At 54.6% G+C, this 22,047-nt stretch overlaps 1 protein-coding gene across 1 annotated transcript; it reads left to right on the plus strand.

Annotated features, from left to right (window-relative positions):
• Positions 1–2,405: 2,405 nt before the first annotated feature.
• On the plus strand, positions 2,406–21,187 carry LOC142930467 (tumor protein p63-regulated gene 1-like protein). The gene is made up of 5 exons (XM_076072867.1): positions 2,406–2,856; positions 9,991–10,082; positions 11,511–11,687; positions 11,922–12,075; positions 15,053–21,187. The coding sequence occupies exons 1-5, from the start codon at positions 2,527–2,529 to the stop codon at positions 15,278–15,280; spliced, it is 981 nt and encodes a 326-aa protein (XP_075928982.1). The 5' UTR covers positions 2,406–2,526; the 3' UTR covers positions 15,281–21,187.
• Positions 21,188–22,047: the final 860 nt, after the last annotated feature.

The raw sequence follows: 22,047 nt of genomic DNA on the forward strand, positions 1-22,047 counted from the left end.
ACCTGATGCGGTGCGTGAAGTCATCGCCACTTGGGAGACAAAGGCGGCTGGGCGTGGTGCTGGCCACCCACCCCCTCGTGTGCCATTCTGGCCTTTGTAGGTGCTACTCGCGAACAGCACTTGCCCCAATAGTCTGTTACAGGCTGCACGGGGGATCTTTGTGTTTGGTATCTGTAATATAGGTTTTTTGGGTTAGATCGCATAAATATCTAAATGTGTCGTTAAACCCGTTATTACCCGACAGAGCCAATTAGCAAGGCTTGTCACGTGAACGGAACGTGCCAATTCGTTACTAGTACAGGACACCGGTGTGTTGGAGAGTAAACCCACAACGTTTACAATCTGAGTACGACGTTTCACCAGTAATTACAACTAGCTTCATCAGGCGACAGCCAGGTTTGAATTTTAAATGTTGTGGGTTTTCCCTCCAACACACAACCGGTGTGCTGTACGAGTCACGAATTGGCCACGTTATCTTTACGTGACAAACCTTACTAATTGGCTGTGTCGGGTGGTGGCGGGTTAAACGACGCATTTATATATTTACGCGATCTAACCCAAAAAAACCCTTCTATTATGGATAATATTGGTCGCGAAAAGGCCTACTTGGTGTTAGGTGGTGGTGGTGGTAGTGGGCAAGGTGTGGGCTGCTCACAACCCCTCTCACTGACCAAGCCCCGGGCGTGTTGCCCAGGGAGCACTGCTGGGTCCATCAAGACAGATGGCAACCTTCGTGGGTGAGTAATTGAGCGACTCGCAAAAAATTCACGTGTGGATGATTCAAATGAGGAGTGGGTGGATGGGTGACTTGCCGGGCGACTTGGATAATGAATGAGCGAGTGGGTGAGTGGGTGAGTGTAGATGGTTAGTGAGCTGGTGAGCGTGTGAGTGAGTGTCGCCGCCCTTTCCACTAGACCAAACCCAGACAGATTTCTCAGTCGGCCGAAGTCATTCACCATTTCACAGTTTATTGCAATAAGTTTCAACACAATGCCAGCATCCGGTCTCTACACGCGTCAATTCCTGCCACCCGAACGGCGGCGAGATGTTAACTACCTCGCCTGGTCTACAGGAGGTCGTGGGTTCGATCCCGACCCTGACGCCTCCTGTATATTCGGAGTCTGCGGTGTCTCTCTCATCATCATCACGGTGGCTAGGAGATGTTAACTACCTCGCCTGCTACACAGCACGGCGTGGGTTCAATCCCGACCCTGACGCCTGCTGCTGCTGCTGTATATTTGGAGTTTGCGGTGTCTCTCTCTCTTCGTGGTCGCGTGGATTTTTCTCCGAGGTCTTCCGATTTTCCCCTCCACATTTAGAATCAACATCAATCGTTTAGATGATGATAATAAGTCACTTAATTGACTATCATTTGTGGCCAGGTCGCTTCTGAAAAAGAGCTATATAGATCAGTGGGCCTTACCTAGTAAAAAAAAACGAATTGTTTAGTTTTAGTTCATAGTTTAACTTTTTTTTTCATTTTACCAAGTAAGGCCCACTGAGCTGCGTTGCTATTTTCTTTTTCAGAAGCCACAAATGATAGCTCAACGAAGTGGCGTAATCATCACGTGGGACTATACTGCAGTCAAATCCTCTACACGCGTGTTGATTTGAAATGTGGAGGGAAAGAGCAGAGGGTTCGGAGAAAAATCCACACGACCATGGGCCGAATATTCAAACTCCAAATATACAGGAGGCATCGTCAGGGTCGGTAACGCACCAACGACCTCCTGCATACCAGGCGAGGTAGTTGACATCTCCTAGCCACTGCAGCGCCAGAGTGCACACCATGTGCATATGGTACAGTGTAAAAGCGCCCCGTGTGGACATCCATCGGGTGCACTATGTAAAAACACCCCATTGGGTGCACTATGTAAAAGCGCCCCTTGTGTACATCCATCGAGTGCACTCTGTAAAAGCGCCCCATCGGGTGCACTATCTAAAAGCGCCCCATTGGGTGCACTATGTAAAAGCGCCCCTTGTGTACATCCATCGAGTGCACTCTGTAAAAGCGCCCCATCGGGTGCACTATGTAAAAACGCCCCTTGTGTACATCCATCGGGTGCACTATGTAAAAGCGCCCCATTGGGTGCACTATGTAATAACGCCCCTTGTGTACATCCATCGGGTGCACTCTGTAAAAGCGCCCCATCGGGTGCACTATGTAAAAGCGCCCCATTGGGTGCACTATGTAAAAGCGCCCCTTGTGTACATCCATCCGGTGCACTATGTAAAAACGCCCCATTGGGTGCACTATGTAAAAGCGCCCCGTGTGTACATCCATCGGGTGCACTATGTATAAACGCCCCATCGGGTGCACTATGTAAAAGCGCCCCTTGTGTACATCAAACGGGTGCACTATGTAAAAGCGCCCCACTGGGTGCACTATGTAAAAGCGCCCCATTGGGTGCACTCTGTAAAAGCGCCCCGTGTGTACATTCATCGGGTGCACTGTGTCACCGCGTCCTCCCGCCGAGGAGAGGAGATCCCTCGCCGTCACCTCCCCCTGCTCGTCTCGCGGCCGCGATGTCGGGGTCCGGACCCCCTCAGCTGCGAACCCCCGAACTGGACATCGACCTGGGCAGCGACTCGGAGCTGACGGGACCCCCTTGCCGGGGTCTCCTGGAGGCGGAGGAGCCCCCGTTCCACGCCAGCTCGCTGCGGCTCGCCATCACCGATCCCGAAGGGGAGCCCGAGCGGTCCCCGTGGCGTGGGGGCGCTGGGGTCCTGGGGGTCCCGTGCGGGCCGCGGGGGACCGTGGTCTCCACGGTGACGAGGCTTCGCGTCGAGACCATCACCCCGGGGCCGAGGACCGCCGCCAAGGAGGCGAAAGTGAAACATTTCTTCGTGTTCAGGGTGAGGCTGCTCCCCGCACCCCACTCCCTTGCTGCCCGCGGGCTACCAACGGGACCCAGCGGGGGTCTAGAGGGGGACCCAGCGGGGGTCTAGAGGGGGACCCAGCGGGGGTCTAGAGGGGGACCCAGCGGGGGTCTAGAGGGGGACCCAGCGGGGGTCTAGAGGGGGACGAGAGGTGAAAGAGTGTGAGGGGTAGGGGGGGGAAGCGGAGGGCACCCCCTTCATAGGCCCCGATTCCGACCGCGGCCTCGCCTAGATTCATTACCCGGCGAGGAGAGGGGAGGACTCGAGGGAAGGGATAGAGGAAGGAGAGGGGACCCTGGGAGGAGGGGGACCCTGGGAGGGGACCCTGGGAGGGGAGGGGACCCTGGGAGGGGAGGGGACCCTGGGAGGGGAGGGGACCCTGGGAGGAGAGGGGACCCTGGGAGGAGAGGGGATCCTGGGAGGAGAGGGGACCCTGGGAGGGGACCCTGGGAGGAGAGGGGGCCCTGGGAGGAGAGGGGACCCTGGGAGGAGAGGGGACCCTGGGAGGAGGGGGACCCTGGGAGGGGAGGGGACCCTGGGAGGGGAGGGGACCCTGGGAGGAGAGGGGACCCTGGGAGGAGAGGGGACCCTGGGAGGGGAGGGGACCCTGGGAGGAGAGGGGACCCTGGGAGGAGGGGGACCCTGGGAGGGGATCCTGGGAGGAGGGGGACCCTGGGAGGGGATCCTGGGAGGGGACCCTGGGAGGAGACCCTGGGAGGGGACCCTGGGAGGAGAGGACCCTGGGGGGGTACCCTGGGAGGAGGGGGACCCTGGGAGGGGATCCTGGGAGGGGAGGGGACCCTGGGAGGAGAGAACCCTGGGGGGGTACCCTGGGAGGAGGGGGACCCTGGGAGGGGATCCTGGGAGGAGGGGGAGCCTGGGAGGGGATCCTGGGAGGAGGGGGACCCTGGGAGGGGATCCTGGGAGGGGACCCTGGGAGGGGACCCTGCCTGGTTGAGGTCTCCTTTGCGCAGTGAGCCCCTTAAATTGAGGGAGATTTTCTACATCACCACCTCCCATCATCAGCCATGGTCAATCCACTGCTGGATGAAGGCCTCCTCCCCCAATCCACCGCCATCTCTCACGATCCCGCGATGTTAACCATCCACTCGGCACCTGCACATGAGCTGATGTCATCATCGCTCCATCTCCCCGTGGTCAATATTCAGTACTGCACTGAATGATTGTGCGGGGTGTGGCACGAATGGTGCGGTTGGTATGGTGTAGTGAGATTTGGTGTAGTGAGATTTGGTGTAGTGAGATTTGGAGTAGTGAGATTTGGTGTGGTGAGATTTGGTGCGGTGAGGGTGGTGTGTCGGAAACTGGTGTGGTGAAAATGGTGTAGTGGGCATGGTGTGGTGAGGGTGGTGTGTCGGAAACTGGTGTGGTGAAAATGGTGTAGTGGGCATGGTGTGGTGAGGGTGGTGTGTCGGAAACTGGTGTGGTGAAAATGGTGTAGTGGGCATGGTGCGGTGAGATTTGGTGTGGCATTGGTGTGGTGGAAATTGGTGAGATGGGAATGGTGTGGTGGAAATTGGTGTGAAAATGGTGTGGCGGTGTTTGGTGTGGCGATATTTGGTATGGCGGTATGATGTGGTGGTGATGGTTTGGTGTGCGGGGTATTTGGTGAGGTCCCATCTGTGGTGTTGGTGTGGCGTGATGCGGTGGGTAATGTTTGTGTGGTGTGATTATGGGGAGCGGTGGTGCAATGGCTAGCGCACTGCCCTAGGAACCCGGTGACCCGAGTTCAATTCCCACACACGGCCCACACTTTGACGATTATCTGAACCGGTCATGCGCCTCCCCTAGGTCGACTCGGCCTTAAATGAGTACCCGGTGCGGTGTGTAAACATCGCCACTGGGGAGACAAAGGCGGTCGGGCGTGGTGCTGGCCACCCACCCCCTCGAGTGCCGTTCCGACCTGCATAGGTGCTCGCTAACAGCACTTGCCCCAACAGTCTGTTAAGGCTATACGGGGGATCTTTGTCTTTGTGGTGCGATTCGGGTGTGTGGTTGTTCGATGCTGTGTGCTACGCAATGGGTATGGTGAGGGTTTGGTGAGGGTGTGGTGTGACGTGTCACGTGTGATGTGCTCTGTGTATGGGCTTTGGTGAGAGTTTGATGGGCGGTGCAGAGTGTGGGGGGTGGTGCAGCGGTTAGCGCACTGCACCATGAACCTAGCGACCCCGGTTCGATTCCCGCTCACAGCCAACATCGGTGGCGAATATCTACACCGGTTCTGGGCCCTCCCCTTGGTCGACTCAACCTTAAACATCGGCATTGGGGAGACAAAGGCGGCCGGGCTTGGTACTGGCCACCCACCCCAATTGTGTGCCGTGTCGGACCTCATAGGTGTTCACTAACAGCTCTAAGTGGGTGTTTGGTGTGGTATGCTGTGGTATGATGGTGTGTGTGTGTGCAGTGTGTGTGTTGGCACAGTCGTGAGCACATGTGGTGTGCATCTGCCAGTCATCTCGGTTCACCCTCCTGCCAGCAGTGAGCCTTTCACACTTGACTCCATCACCTCAAAGTGCACCTAGCCTGGCACAAACTGCACGCTAACGTCATCGCCACGTTGTTGTTGTGTGTGTGTGATGGCGTGGTTCTGGCCACCCATCCCTTTGTGTGCCATGCCGGCCTGCATACAGTGAGGGGAAAAAAGTATTTGATCCCCTGCTGATTTTGTACAATTGTCCACTGACAAAGAAATGATCAGTCTATAATTTTAATGGTAAGTTTATTTGAACAGTGAGAGACAGAATAATAACAACAAAATCCAGAAAAACGCATGTCAAAAATGTTATAAATTGATTTGCATTTTAATGAGGGAAATAAGTATTTGACCCCTCTGCAAAACATGACTTAGTACTTGGTGGCAAAACCCTTGTTGTCAATCACAGAGGTCAGACGTTTCTTGTAGTTGGCCACTAGGTTTGCACACATCTCAGGAGGAATTTTGTCCATCTCCTCTTTGCAGATCTTCTCCAAGTTATTAAGGTTTCGAGGCTGACGTTTGGCAACTCGAACCTTCAGTTCCTTCCACAGATTTTCTATGGGATTAAGGTCTGGAGACTGGCTAGGCCACTCCAGGACCTTAATGTGCTTCTTCTTGAGCCACTCCATTGTTGCCTTGGCCGTGTGTTTTGGGTCATTGTCATGGTGGAATACCCATCCACGACCCATTTTCAATGCCCTGGCTGAGGGAAGGAGGTTCTCACCCAAGATTTGACGGTACATGGCCCCGTCCATCGTCCCTTTGATGCGGTGAAGTTGTCCTGTTCCCTTAGCAGAAAAACACCCCCAAAGCATAATGTTTCCACCTCCATGTTTGAGGGTGGGGATGGTGTTCTTTGGGTCATAGGCAGCATTCCTCCTCCTCCAAACACGGCGAGTTGAGTTGATGCCAAAGAGCTCCATTTTGGTCTGATCTGACCACAACACTTTCACCCAGTTTTTCTCTGAATCATTCAGATGTCCATTGGCAAAACTTCAGACGGGCATGTATATGTGCTTTCTTGAACAGGGGGGCCTTGCGGGCGCTGCAGGATTTCAGTCCTTCACGGCGTAGTGTGTTACCAATTGTTTTCTTGGTGACTATGGTCCCAGCTGCCTTGAGATCATTGGCAAGATCCTCCCGTGTAGTTCTCGGCTGATTCCTCACCGTTCTCATGATCATTGCAACTCCACGAGGTGAGATCTTGCATGGAGCCCCAGGCCGAGGGAGATTGACAGTTCTTTTGTGTGTCTTCCATTTGCGAATAATCGCACCAACCTTCTCACTAAGCTGCTTGGCAATGGTCTTGTAGCCCATTCCAGCCTCGTGTAGGTCTACAATCTTGTCCCTGACATCCTTGGAGAGCTCTTTGGTCTTGGCCATGGTGGAGAGTTTGGAATCTGATTGATTGATTGCTTCTGTGGACAGGCGTCTTTTATACAGGTAACAAGCTGAGTTTAGGAGCACTCCCTTTAAGAGTGTGCTTCTAATCTCAGCTCGTTACCTGTATAAAAGACACCGGGTAGCCAAAAATCTTTCTGATTGAGAGGGGGTCAAATACTTATTTCCCTCATTAAAATGCAAATCAATTTATAAAATTTTTGACATGCGTTTTTCTGGATTTTGTTGTTGTTATTCTGTCTCTCACTGTTCATATAAACCTACCATTAAAATTATAGACTGACCATTTCTTTGTCAGTGGGCAAACGTACAAAATCAGCAGGAGATCAAATACTTTTTTCCCTCACTGTAGATGGGTTCAAAGCCTTTAGAGGCTAAAAACCCCCTTTTCCTGATGACGACCGCTTGTGTTGCGATCGAAACGTCGTAGATTTTTTGTTGTTATTTTCCTTGAACCTATTTACGTGACGTTACCAAAAGACCCAAAGAACATTGGACTTACTGTTTTTTTTTATTCTTCATGGGCTCGCCCCTGCATGTCTTTCCGCGTCTCATTTCGGTTTATTCCCTCACCTCGCGGTCTCCGCTCACTCGAGGTTTTCTGTCCACCCCGAAAATTCAACACAAATCGATTGACGGACGAGCGTTCGCATGTGCAGCGCCCACGGTCTGGACCACTCTTCCCGCTACACATCTGACGAATTCAATCAATTAACTCATTCAAATATGAGCTAAAAGGCTTCTTTATTTGTCCAGGCATACGCTAGAACAGGGGTGGGCAAAATTTTTGACTCGCGGGCCACAATGGGTTCTAAAATTTGACAGAGGGGCCGGGCCAGGAACAGACGGATGGAGTGTTTGTGTGAACTCATATAAATGACGTGTAAAAATCATTACATGAAAGGATCTGGCCTTTAACAGGTAGCAAAACATTTATTTGCGAGGCAATTTAATCTATTGCACGAACATGAACAATACAAAAACATGTCGTAACTCCCGGTCAAAGTGCGCCATCTAATGGGGAAATGGGGGCATTACAGGAGAAAGGTAAAATTTTATTTAATAATATTAATAATATTTGTACAAGTTCGGCGGGCCGGATTAAAACGCCCAACGGGCCGTATACGGCCCGGGGGCCGTACTTTGCCCATGTCTGTGCTAGAACATAGCCGTTTATATTATAGAATTTACATTATTGTCCAACTGGCTCGTAACGTTTTTGGCCACTCCACCACGCTTCCAGTAAAGGATCTCCAAAATCCGGCGAAATGTTGGGATTGTGGTCTGGGGGTATGAAGACCGACCAGATTAATTAATTCTAATTTATTTTCTCTGTAATTGTTTTTTCTTGTTATATGTATTTTTTCTCGTTATTTATGTATTACTTTTGGTTTGTTTTAGATTTTTTTGCGAAGTAGTTGTGGTTTTGTTTTTGTATCGACTGTGTAAGGGACTGGATAATTGATGTGCAGCGTTGTGGGATGGAATTGCATGATTGACGCTATATAAAATTCAATCATTATTATTATTAAATTGTAAGATCCTCCCCCTCCCCCCGTATAGCTAACAACAGACTGTAGGGGCAAGTGCTGTTAGTGAGCACCTATGAAGGCCGAAACAGTACACGAGGGGGTGGGTGGCCAGCACCACACCAGACCGCCTTTGTCTCCCCAGTGGTGATGCTTACACATCGCACCAGGTACTCATTTAAGGTTGAGTCGACCTAGGGGAGGCCCATGACCGGTTAATATAATCGTCACTGGTGTTGGGCGTGAGCAGGAATCGAACTCGGTTCACCGGGTTCGTAGCGCAGCGTAGCGCTAGCCGCTACACTATCGCTCCCAACTCACGGACAAACACAAAGACAAAGATCCCCCGTGTAGCCTTAACAGACTGTAGGGGCAAGTGCTGTTAGCGAGCAGCACCTATGAAGGCCGGGACGGTACACGAGGGGGTGGGTGGCCAGCACCACGCCCGACCACCTTTGTCTCCCCAGTGGTAATGTTTACACACAGCACCAGGTACTCATTTGAGGCTGAGTCGACCTAGGGGAGGCCCGGGACCGGTTCAGATAATCGTCAACCTGGTGTTGGCCGTGAGTGGGAATCGTGCTAACCGCTACATTACTCCTCCCCATAGACAAACACACAGATACACAAAACACACATGTACACACATCCGCTTTGGATCATCATTGGTAAGTACAGTATTTACGCTACTATTGTCTAGGAGTGTTTTGTGTATTGGGTTTTTACACGTTTATTTAAATTGTTCTTGTTTGTCATACAGCACGATGCTTATTTCATTTTTTATGTCTATATTTGGTTGCCTTGTACCTAACACCATTATTCAGGTGAGCCTTAAATGTTGAATACCGCTGTTCATTTTGGTCTTTCTGTAAAGTCACGTAGATAGGTTCAAAGAAAATGACAAAAATAACAAAAAACTACGACGTTTCGATCGCAACACAAGCGGTCGTCACCTTTTCCCTTCCTGAACCTATCTAGGTGACTTTACCGGGAGACCCAATGCACATGAATTCCTGCAGTCACGAAAGCTTTAAGTGAACATCGAATATCTCGCTGTTTTGGATTTCGCGGCACTTTCCAAGAACGTAATCCCCCCCGCGATATTCCAGGGTCTCCTGTACCTGGATTCCCAGTGTCGAGGCGGTACCTCCTCTCAGTTGACGGACACCTCCGAGGCAGCAGTCAATATCAATGTGGACACGTGGGAGAAAATGTCAGCCGACCGTAAGCAGCGGAGAAATGGCGTAGCGCAACGGGGTCGAGAAGGTTGAAGACAAAAGGGGGGGAAAAAGCCTATCGCCGTCAACGTCAGCGACGCCAGCGACGGCGCAGCACAAATCCCATCCAGGAGACAAGCGGCAACGCTTGCCCGGCAGTGCAGCTGGTGCTTCTGCTCAAAGGGCTGGCTTCTCATCCCACCAGCGCGCAGGCAAATGCTACCGCGAGCTGTTCACCTGGGGTCGTCACCGTTGGCGATGGACAGCCGGAGAAGTGTAAGCGTCACGATTGGGGAGACAAAGGCGGCCAGGCGCGGTGCTGGCCGCCCACCCCGTCGCGTGCCGCGCCGGGCTTTATAGGCGCTCACGAACAGCACTTTCCGCAAAAGTCTGTTAAGCCTACGTGGGGGATCTTTGTCTTTGTTTCACGAGCCTTTTGTTGGTGCGGTGTGCCGTGTGTGGGGTGCAGCCGGGATCGCTGGAGCAGGCCGTGAGCGATGTCAAGGCCCTGATGAGTCCCGTGGAGGATGGAGAAATGCAGAGCGTGTGGCTGCTCACTGAGTGAGACACGGGGATAACGGAGGCATGGGGGCAGATACACGGGGACACGGGGACACGGGCACGGGGACAAGGGTCCGGGGACACGGGGAGAAGGGGACGCAGCGACACAGCAACTCGGGGACATGGGGACATGGAGACATGGAGACATGGAGACACATGGACTCGGAGGCACAGAGACATGGGTTGCTTGGAGACACGGAGGCATAGGGACATGGAAACATGGAGACATGGAGACACATGGACTCGGAGGCACAGAGACATGGGTTGCTTGGAGACACGGAGGCATAGGGACATGGGGACATGGGGGCATGGAGACACATGGACTCGGAGGCACAGAGACATGGGTTGCTTGGAGACACGGAGGCATAGGGACATGGAGACATGAGGACATGGAGACACATGGACTCGGAGGCACAGAGACATGGGTTGCTTGGAGACACGGAGGCATAGGGACATGGAGACATGGGGACATGGAGACACATGGACTCGGAGGCACAGAGACATGGGTTGCTTGGAGACACGAAGGCATAGGGACATGGAAACATGGGGACATGGAGACACATGGACTCGGAGGCACAGAGACATGGGTTGCTTGGAGACACGGAGGCATAGGGACATGGAAACATTGGCGACATGGAGACACATGGACTCGGAGGCACAGAGACATGGGTTGCTTGGAGACACGGAGGCATAGGGACATGGAAACATGGGGACATGGAGACACATGGACTCGGAGGCACAGAGACATGGGTTGCTTGGAGACACGGAGGCATAGGGACATGGAAACATGGGGGCATGGAGACACGGGGACGCAGGGACGTGGGGACACTACTCCGCGGGTGGCCGTGCATCGTCGTGCGTTCTCGGCGAGCTGCACGTGCCCCACGGGGTGGAGCCCTGAGCGTCAACCGGCTCCTGTAGTCAGTGGTGCACAGACGTGCGCGTGGTGGCATCACAGTGCGTGCACGTGATCGCGTGCTAGCGATAGTGAGTGGGGAGCGCTAGTGCAGCGGTTTGCGCTCCTGCGCGATGAAGCCGAGGGTCCGATTCCAATTCCTAGCTCACGGTCATCGACATCAGTACCGGTCCTGGGCCTCTCCTAGGTCGACTCGGCCTAAAATGAGCATCCGGTGCGGTGTGTAAATATCGCCACTGGGGAGACAAAGGCAGCCGGGCGTGGCGCTGGCCACCCACCCCCTCGTGAGCCGTGCCGGCCTTCATAGGTTGCTACTCGCTAACAGCAACATGCCCCAACAGTCTGTCAATGGGCTATACGGTGTGGGGGTCTTTGTGTTTGTCCGCGAGATGCTTGCACGACAAAGTTTGAGGTGCCACCCACACGGGGGGGGAGAGGGGGGCGATCTTTGTCACGCGACAGCGGTGGCGACGGTGGCGCTCGTGTCCGCCCCCTCCCCCCTCCACCCGCAGGGTGGACCACTGGAACACGGAGCGCGAGCGGCTGGTGCTGCTGGCGGAGCGCTCCATGCTCGTGTGCAAGTACGACTTCATGAGCCTGCACTGCCGCCGCGTGCGCCGTATCCCCCTGCGCTACGTGGAGACCGTCACCACGGGGGCCTTCCTCTTCCCGCACAAGTCGCTCAGCAAGTGCGTCGCTCGCTCGGTCGCTCGCTCGCTCAGTCCGTGATGTAGCATTTCGGGTTGTATCTTGAACTTCTTTCGCGCCGTGCGTAGCCAACCGTGCTCATCGGAGGCGCGAGGGGGGGGGGAAGGACAACAAACCAAACACAAAAAGCGGTTTTAAATCAATGAGTTTTGAAAGTCGCGTAGCTCCCGTGGCTTCCAAATAATACCACTTCCTCGCGTGGGTGCGTGCGTCAGGCGGGAGGGCCTGGGCGTGCGCGTGGAGTGGGACCGCGTGGCCCACGCGCCGTTCTGGACCCAGTGGAACCCGTTCTCGGAGGAGCTGCCCTACACCACCTTCACGCAGCACCCCATGGCCTCCGCCGACGAGAAGATCGCCGCGCTGTGCCAGGTGACGCCTCTGCCCTCTCTCTGTACCGTACGTTGGAACTGCTGTCGCACCGTACGTAGCCGAACGTGCTAATCGGAGGTGCGCGGGAAGGACAACAAACTAAACACAAAAGGCAGTTCTAAAGAAATGGGTCTACAATATATATTTAGTTCCAGTGGCTTCCTAATATTGGCATCTGAAAGTGCACGATACGGTGACCGTCTTTGTTCCGATAGCTAGCCAAAAACTGCTGCTGCTGCGAGGCTGATGGAGTTTGCGTGATGGTTTATGTTCCTTGACGAGATCGGCAAGGCATTGTGGTTCATTTGTGGCAAGCACTTTGTCTGTAATGAGTGCGACCTCATGACGTATTCATTCGGCAACCGGAAGCCAATGCAACATTGGGCAGACATGGTCAGATCTTCCAGTACCTGTCATGGCATGTGCCAGAGAATTTTGTATACGGAGTAGTGAATGGCAATAATCGAGCCTCGTCAATACGATGCTACACACCGCCGTGTTGGCTATGTCAAAATGGTCGAATGTGTCGTAGAGGCCTTGATGTGAAAATCACAGGGCCTGACGATAGTTTGCGCGCGGTGATAACACGACACGGTCTGGTCGAGGGTGGTGCCCGCGGCTCTGTAGGGGAGTAGAAAACTGAATCCTGGAGTCCGTGACCGCCACACGCGATCCGCCCGCAATTTGTTTCGCCTGAACCCGAGCGCCAACCAGCAGAACCTCCGAACTGTTCCGGATCAAGCAGCGTGTCGTGTGGTGCAGGCCGCACGTGCACCGCTCGCGTGCAATCTCCGTGGTTGTCGAGGCTCTCCGTATCTAACTTTGACTTCACCGCGGCGACCAATTGTGTTACCATCGGCACATCGATGGAACTTGATGTCATGCCCTGAGGTGACATCGGCCATCGGAGAGACGTTTGTTGAAAATAAGAGCTTGAGGACGGATCCCTGCGGTACGGCGACTCGGCACGGCACAGACGATGACTGATCGTCACCCAGCTTGACGAACTGTGATCGACCACGTAGGTACGACTCAATCCACTCCAGTGCCGTACCAGACACAGCGAACCTTGACCGTAGCCACCTGACGAGTATCTCATGGTCGATGGTGTCGAAGGCGGCTGAGAGATCGAGGCCGACCAACGCTGCGGCGCACACCGGTCATCCGTGACCTTGTAGAGGTCATCCGTGACCTTGTAGAGGTCATCCGTGATCTTGTAGAGGCCATCCGTGATCTTGTAGAGGCTATCAGTGATCTTGTATAGGCCATCCGTGATCTTGTAGAGGCCATCCGTGATCTTGCAGAGACCATCCGTGATCTTGTAGAGGCCATCCGTGATCTTGTAGAGGCCATCCGTGATCTTGTAGAGGCCATCCGTGATCTTGCAGAGGCCATCTGTGATCTTGCAGAGGCCATCCGTGATCTTGTAGAGGCCATCCGTGATCTTGTAGAGGCCATCCGTGACCTTGTAGAGACCATCCGTGAATCTTGTAGAGGTCATCCCTGATCTTGTAGAGGCCATCCGTGATCTTGTAGAGGTCATCCGTGATCTTATAGAGGCCATCCGTGACCTTGTAGAGGCCATCCGTGAATCTTGTAGAGGTCATCCGTGATCTTGTAGAAGCCATCCGTGATCTTGTAGAGGCCATCCGTAATCTTGCAGAGGCCATCCGTGATCTTGCAGAGGCCATCCGTGATCTTGCAGAGACCATCCGTGATCTTGTAGAGGCCATCCGTGATCTTGTAGAGGCCATCCGTGATCTTGTAGAGGTCATCCGTGATCTTGTAGAGGCCATCCGTGATCTTGCAGAGGCCATCCGTGATCTTGCAGAGACCATCCGTGATCTTGTAGAGGCCATCCGTGATCTTGTAGAGGCCATCCGTGATCTTGTAGAGGCCATCCGTGATCTTGTAGAGGCCATCCGTGATCTTGCAGAGGCCATCCGTGATCTTGCAGAGGCCATCCGTGACCTTGTAGAGGCCATCCGTGACCTTGTAGAGGCCATCCGTGATCTTGCAGAGACCATCCGTGATCTTGTAGAGGCCATCCGTGATCTTGTAGAGGCCATCCGTGATCTTGTAGAGGCCATCCGTGATCTTGTAGAGGCCATCCGTGATCTTGCAGAGGCCATCCGTGACCTTGTAGAGGCCATCCGTGATCTTATAGAGGCCATCTGTGATCTTGTAGAGGCCATCCGTGATCTTGTAGAGGCCATCCGTGACCTTGTAGAGGTCATCCGTGACCTTGTAGAGGCCATCCGTGACCTTGTAGAGGTCATCAGAGATCTTGTAGAGGTCATCAGAGATCTTTAGTAGACCGTCTCAGTGCTGTGAGACTTCCGGTACGTCGACCACAACGAGTTGAATCTGCCCGTTGCAGTGACGTGGGGAAGTAACCGCTTCAGACACAGGCGGCTCTATGACCTTTGAAACCGCACTGAGGTTTGAGATCGGGCGATAGTTTGCGGGGTCACTACGTCTCAGGGCAGTTTACCTGCGCCATTTCGAAGCCGTCTGGGCAACAGCCCTCGCTCAACGAAGTATTTGCCAGGTGGACAATCAGCGGCGCAAGCAACGTCCGAGCACGACTTGAGAATCATTCGAATCGACGTGTGGATGCCGTCGAGCGGCGGCGATGTCTTATTTGTCAGCCGTGTGGTGCTCATTGACACCTCTGCCACTGATGTTGGCGCCAGAGTCTCGAGTTTCACATTGGTTCCATGTTGATCAAACTCAGATGGCAGCCCGGGGAGAATGCGTTGCCTTCAAGTTACAAACTGCCGCCTTGATCGTCGCTATTCCATCGGGAGAGAACGTCTCAAGTACTGTGCGCGGACCGGCTTGACGAGTTGATGCGCGGTTGGAGTCCAGCGGACGTTTCACGACGTGTCGCAGAGCACGGCGGTCGCGTCCTCACCCCCTCCCGCGTGCGCTGCGTGTCCCTCTCTCTCTCTCCCTCTCTCTCCGCGGCGCTCAGATCGCCAGCTTCCAGACGCAGCTGGTGCAGGCGGTGCAGCTGGCGCAGCGGGGGGGTGGCGGGGGCAGCGGGTCGCGCGCGCCGGGCGAGGTGGGCGTGGAGGTGTGCGCCACGCTGGCCGTGCAGGACGCGCCGCTCCGCATCGACACCTACGTGGGGCTCGTGTCGCTCATCGGCAACGAGGCCCGGCTCGGCTACTCCATGGCGCGGGGCCTCTTCGGCTTCTAAGCGAGGGCGGGCCGCCCCCCCCGACCGCCCCCCCCCCCCCCCCCCCCGGGTTGCGGGGTGGGGGGTGGTGGTCACGGTGGGGGGGGCGATGGGCAACGCCGGAGACACGCACGCACGCACTCACCTGAGACGCGCACATTGCAGACAAAGACACGCACACACTCGCTGGAGACACGCACACACTGCAGACAAAGACACTCACCTGAGACGCACACAGACGCACTCGCCGGAGACACGCACACACTGCAGACAAAGACACACTGCAGACAAAGACACATTGCAGACAAAGACACACTGCAGACAAAGACACGCAGCGCACTCGCCGGAGACACGCACAGAAGGTAGTCACTGCGTGTCTCTGGTAGTGGTGTGGAGGTACCGCCTGACTCCCCGTTGGTAAACGTTACCGGTGGTACCTCGCCGTGGTCGTGCGCCCCCCCCAAGCTGCCCGAGCCGGCGTGCCGCACGCTGTGCACTTTATTAACCCGTCGTCGCCCGCCCGCTCGCTCGCTCCACCGCCCTTTAGCGCGAGGGGGGCCCGCGGCGTAGCGACGAGGTGGCGGTGGCGGGCGTTCAAAGCCTCTGCGTCCAGCGCCGGCCCTTCTCTCGCAAGCTGGCCGGGGCTTGCGCGTGACGGGAGTTGCTCCCTGGCTGACCCGTGTGAATTGCCGCGATTAGCGCCGTCGCGTCGCCGTAGCTCGAAAACGGATTTCTTGTTGCGCGCTAGGCGTTCGTTTACTTGGCTCCCGTCGATTCGGTGCGACCCAGTGTTTCTCAAACTTGTTTGGCCCCCCCCCGCGGATCGCTCAGTCGTTGGGGACCCACCCGGCCCCCCCAACCCCTGGTGACAAAACGCATCCGCGTCTCTCTCTCTCTCTTAAGTACCAGGTGTACATCTTTATTAATTTTACCGGAACGTCTTTTATTTTACGCAGCTATAAGTTGTTGTGTTTTTTTTTTTGGGGGGGTGGGAGGTCATTTAGATCTTGGTGTTAGGGTGGTTCAATCTGGGGCGTTCTTTGGTCTGCTGGTGAGACTAGACCATAGAGAAGGCTGATGTCTCTGTGTCTCTGGTGTAGGCCAATCAGTTTCAAAGACAATGCGTAGATTAGAGAAATGTTTTTTTTGCATGGTCACCACAGGTACTGTGCGGTTAATGCAGTATTTGATTCCTTGCAAAAAGTTTCTATTTGGTGTCTGAACATCTTGACACGACTCGTGTTTGATTACTGTCAGAAAGGCTAAAACCTATTCTTATTTTTCATACCTTCATCAGGGTAGTTTACCCGACTTTATTTTTTTAACGAAATATAAGTAAAAGTGTTCATTATTGTCATTATTTGCTGCGGGTCAACTCGCGTTTGCATCACAGCGCCGTCCGCGGAACCACCTGGAGGACCGTCGCGGACCAGCCGGTGGTTCCGGGGGGGGGGGGGGGGGGCGGGGGGGGACCGCACTCTGAGATCCGCTGGGTTCAACCAATTCCGTGATATTTTTTTTGCGTGAGCGCTTGTCCCGTCGACGTAGCAACTGAATATCGATCGATCGATCGGGGTGTGTAGGCATCGTGACTTGGCTTCAGCGGCACAGCGGGTGGGCGGTGCACCCCTGGACTATAGCGCTGGTATATTTTGTGCTTCGTTACATATCTATATATAACAAAAACCCCCACCGGTTTGGGAAGTCGCGCGTGCGCGCGCGCAAGGAGTCTGTGACGCGGTCCAGCACGTGGTTGGTACTCGCCAGGCGCGCAGGGTACGGAGCTATGGGCGTGAGGCTGCGATGAGACGTCAACGCAACGATGCTTGGTACTAAAGTTGCGCCGATAGTGAAACATCCTCGCGAGAGTTGTCGCGAGTGGGCTGCGATGGCTCATGTGGCGGGAGGGCAGGGTCGCCAGAGCGTGGTACCTGCAGCGCTGGCTGGCTCTCTCAAGTTTTTCGGAAATAAATCCCGCACCTCCGATGAGGGCAGTTGGCTACGTACGGTGTACATGGTCGACGTGGCGGGTTTCCTCTGTGCGAGTGAACCCCTGGTAGTATCACTAACCTCCTACTCCAGTATAATTCATATTGGATCAGCTCTACTGGAGTTACCGTGACTCACCCCCCCCCCCCCGCTGTTATGCAGACAGATGGACGCAGCTGATGCATAAACGTTTTTAACTTAAGTTAAAAAGTAAAGACGAGGGTAATTACATTTGTAACCGCGCATGCTCTATCGCAGTGCCGCGAGAAAGAGGTTGGGCCTTTTAAGTGTCTCTTAAAAGTCCGTGTAGCTTGCAGGTTGCTGCTGCTGCTGTGAATGTGCAGCAGTGGGATGATGACGACGGCCGAGCTCCAGACGAAGGGGCTGCCACGGAGACGCGACGGCCGGCAGTGGCCGTGGTCCCGGTCCTTGGTGGAGAGAGGAGGAGGAGGAGGTTGTGAGTCGTGCTGCTGCTGCTGCTGCTGCTGCAGAGGAGGAAAGGGGGGAGGATGAGGAGGAGGGGAGTGCTACCGTGAGCTGTAGTGCAGGGCGACGGAGGACCGAGAGGCCGATGAGTGCAGGGATTGTAGCGGGGTGCAGGGATTGTGGAAGGGTGTAGGGGATTGTAACGGGGTGCAGGGATTGTGGAAGGGTGTGGGGGGTTGTAACGGGGGGTGTAGGGATTGTGGAAGGGTGTAGGGGATTGTAACGGGGTGTAGGGATTGTGGAAGGGTGTGGGGGGTTGTAACGGGGGGTGTAGGGATTGTGGAAGGGTGTGGGGGATTGTAACGGGGGGTGGGGATTGTGGAAGGGTGTGGGGGATTGTAACGGGGGGTGGGGATTGTGGAAGGGTGTAGGGAATTGTAACGGGGTGTAGGGATTGTGGAAGGGTGTGGGGGATTGTAACGGGGGGTGTAGGGATTGTGGAAGGGTGTGGGGATTGTAACGGGGGGTGGGGATTGTGGAAGGGTGTGGGGGGTTGTAACGGGGGGTGTAGGGATTGTGGAAGGGTGCGGGGGACGGAACGTCGCCAGCAGGCACCCTTGCGGCAGTCTTGGCGGAATGAAAGTGAATGACGATCATTTGTGTTGAATCAATTCGAGATTCTCAATGAAAGTGAACGATAATCATTCGCGATTTGACCTTGGTGTGAATTCATTCAAGGTTTCTCAACGAAAGTGAACGATACCCGTGCATGATTTTGACACTGAGAGTGGAATCAAAGTGAGGTTCTCGGTGAGAGTGACGCTTGGCTTGGGGTTCTCGTCGAGGGCACTCCACGGCCGTGGGATTTCCAGTGATGACGATCGCTCGAGATTCGACCTCCGTGTGAGACCACGGCGATCCGTTCTCAGGATCCCACCGCGGAGACTGCCCTCCGGCCATTTAGGATTTGCCCTCGATGACCCGGATTAATGACGCAATCTCGGTGAACGTGACCGACCATCGTGCCGGATTTTACATCTTGCCGCGGTGGCTGGGAGATGTTAACTCCCCTGCCTGGTATACAGGAGGTCGTTGGTTCGATCCCGACCCTGACGCCTGCTGCTGTATATTTGGAGTTTGCGGTGTCTCTCTCATCATCATCACGGTGGCTAGGAGATGTTAACTCCCTCGCCTGGTGTGCACGAGGTCGTGGGTTCGATCGCGACCCTGACGCCTGCTGCTGTATAATTGGAGTTTGCGGTGTCTCTCTCTCCCCGTGGTCGCGTGGATTTTTCTCCGGATCCTCCTGTTTTTTCCCTCCACATTCAGAATCGACATCATCACGCTGTTAAGAGTATTTGGCTGCTGTACATTACAACGTAATGATAAGCCCACTTCGTTGAGCTATCATTTGTGGCCAGGTCGCTTCTGAAAAAGAGCTATACAGCTCAGTGGGCCTTACATAGTTAAAATACCAAAAAAACAGAGTTTAAGTTAAAAAATATAGATAGATCGTGTTGGATGAAAGCGACAGATTGTAAAACTAGCAGCGGATTTCCAAGTTTATCTCTGGGTTATGTTTTAACATTCCCCAGGTGTTCCGGATCATCTCCAGTCCGGTTTCCGAGTTAGGATCCACCGCGTGTCCAAGTTTGACCCAGTACGGTCCTTGAATATTGACCCTCTGCGTGTTCGGGTGGAAGGAATTGACGTTTACCGATATCTGGTAGCGGCAATGTGTTTGAACTTCGTTCGAAGAGATGCTGGCCGGGTGATATGCCTGGGTTTGGTCTCCAGGGGAAAGAGGTGGCGTCCCTATTCTGCACACACATTAATCAGAATATGCACGTGTACTGGAGGGACCCGACGAGCCGTATTTAGCCGCAGTACATCGCCGCGTGATGGTACGCCATCTCGTGGAGCTGTCATTTGTGGCCAGTTCGCTTCTGGGGAAAAAAGAGTTACGTAACTCAGTGGTGCCTTGCGTGGTAAAATGATGAAGAAAAAAACAGTTAAACTACGAACTAAAATTAAACAATTTTACTTTGTTATTTTACCAAGTAAAGCGCCACCGAGCAATGTAGCTCTTTTTCAGAAGCGACCTGGCACGGGGTTGGAATGCTACACCCCCCCCCCCCAAGCAAGGGCTTTGGAGAACCCCAGCTTGTGACAGAACCATGGATCTGCAATAGACGTTCCAGTCGTGACGTTAACCACAAGCCGCCGCCGTGCAACGCGCCACACCGATCGACCGGATCCCGCTCGCCACTCACGGGGCTGTGCACCACGGAGTGAAGCGTTGGCGGTGTTGGGTGATTGTGTGACGGGGTAAAACCAAAACGACACCAACAACCGCAACAACGCACACACACACACACGGTGATAAAATCACAACGGTGGGACAGCCCGCGGTGTGTAATCATCTGGAGCAGCGTGGGAGACGGACGCTGCCCGGCAGTTGCCAACCAACTGGGGGGGGGGATGGGGGGGGTATCTTTGTTTTTTGTGTGTTGGGAACATCGTGGGAAGCGCACGTGGAGTGGTTATCGCCGCCGTGAGTTCGATTCCCGCTCGCGGCCAACAACGGAGGCGGATGTTTGAACCGGTCCTGGGCCTCCCCTAGGATGACTCGGCCTCAAATGAGTACCTGGTGTGCGGTGTGTAAACATCGGCACCGGGGAGACAAAGGCGGGCGGGCGGGCGGGCGTGGTACTGGCCACACCACCTGATCGTGAACCGTGCTGGCCTTAATAATGTACTTGCTCATAGCACTTGCCCCCAAGCCTGGTGAAGGCTACACTGGGGATGTTTCTCTTTGTGACTGGCGGTGTGGGTTGGGTGGATGCGAGGATGCGCGATAGGCCGGGAGCGCGCGAGCAGTGGACCCATGCTGCACCCTGGGTTTACTGCCCCTCCCCTAGCTTGACCCCTCCCCTAGCTTGACCCCTCCCCTAGCTTGACCCCTCTCCCCTAGCTTGACCCCTCTCCCCTAGGTTGACCCGCCTCCCCCTGGATTGATCCCCCCCCTGGGTTGACCCCTCCCCTAGCTTGACCCCCTCCCTCTTGGTTGACCCGCTCTGGGTTGATCCCCCCTGGGTTGGCCCCCACTGGGTTGACCCCCCCCCAACTCCCCTGGGTTGACTCCTACCCTGGGTTGTCACCCTTGTGTTAATCACCCTCCTACCCTGGGTTGACTCCTACCCTGGGTTGTCACCCTTGTGTTAATCACCCTCCTACCCTGGGTTGACCCCTCCCCCCGGGTTGATCCCTTCCCCCACTGGGTTGACCCCCCCCCCCACCCTGGGTTGACCCCCCCCCCACCCTGGGTTGACCGCCCCCCCTAGGTTCACCGCCCCCCCCCCTGGGTTAACCCCCCCTGGGTTGACCCCCCCTCCTACCCTGGGTTGACCCCCCTCCCCCCGGGTTGACCCCTGGGTGATAGAGTATACGCCGTGACCCCTGCTGCCTTGTCATGTGTGTGTGCGTGTTCGCATATAAAGTGTATACTACGTGCTCCTGCGGCGTCCGCCTGCGTCATTCCGCGGGGTTCCTCGTTTTCGTCATCACACGCCCAAAATCTGACCGCTGGCCGCCTTGAAAAGCGACAAGAGGCCGGAGGGGTTGAGTCGTCGCACCTCCTGAATTTTACATCAGAATCGGATTGGGGCTACGAAGCTCTTCTTCGCAGATGTGCCCAGTCGGAGCGGGTCAAACAATACCAAAACAACGATAGGAGTGCAAAGTATAGGGAAGGTAAGCAAATCACAAAAAATAAATGTAAGAAACAAAGCTAAACTTTTTATTTTAGCAGGTAAAGCTCACTGAGCTATCTAGCTTTTTTGTTTCAGAAACGACCTGGCCACAAAACGAAGTGTCTTATGTGGAAATGTATAGCAGCTCGGCAGTGATACCATCAACCGTGCCACGGTGTCGAGATGTTAACTGCCTTGCCAGGTATACAGGAGGTCGTGGGTTCGATCCTGACCCTGATGCCTGCTGTGTATTTGGAGTTTGTGGTGTCTCATCATCATCAGCATCACGGTGGCTAGGAGATGTTAACTGCCTTGCCTGGAATACAGGAAGTCGTGGGTTCGATCCTGACCCTGATGCCTGCTGTGTATTTAGAGTTTGTGGTGTCTCTCTCATCATCATCACGGAGGCTAGGAGATGTTAACTGCCTTGCCTGGTATACAGGAGGTCGTGGGTTCGATCCTGACCCTGATGCCTGCTGTGTATTTGGAGTTTGTGGTGTCTCTCTCCCCGTGGTAGCGTGGATTTTTCTTCAGGTCCTCCGGTTTCCCCCTCCACATTTATAACCGATGTTCGTTTTGAGTATTTGGCTGCTATAAAGTATTTCCACTTGATAAATCACT

This window comes from Petromyzon marinus, chromosome 39 (genome assembly GCF_048934315.1).
Source record: "Petromyzon marinus isolate PM22_M1 ecotype Great Lakes invasive population chromosome 39, UKy_Petmar_22M1.pri1.0, whole genome shotgun sequence".
In the NCBI taxonomy this organism is placed as follows: Eukaryota; Metazoa; Chordata; class Hyperoartia; order Petromyzontiformes; family Petromyzontidae; genus Petromyzon; species Petromyzon marinus.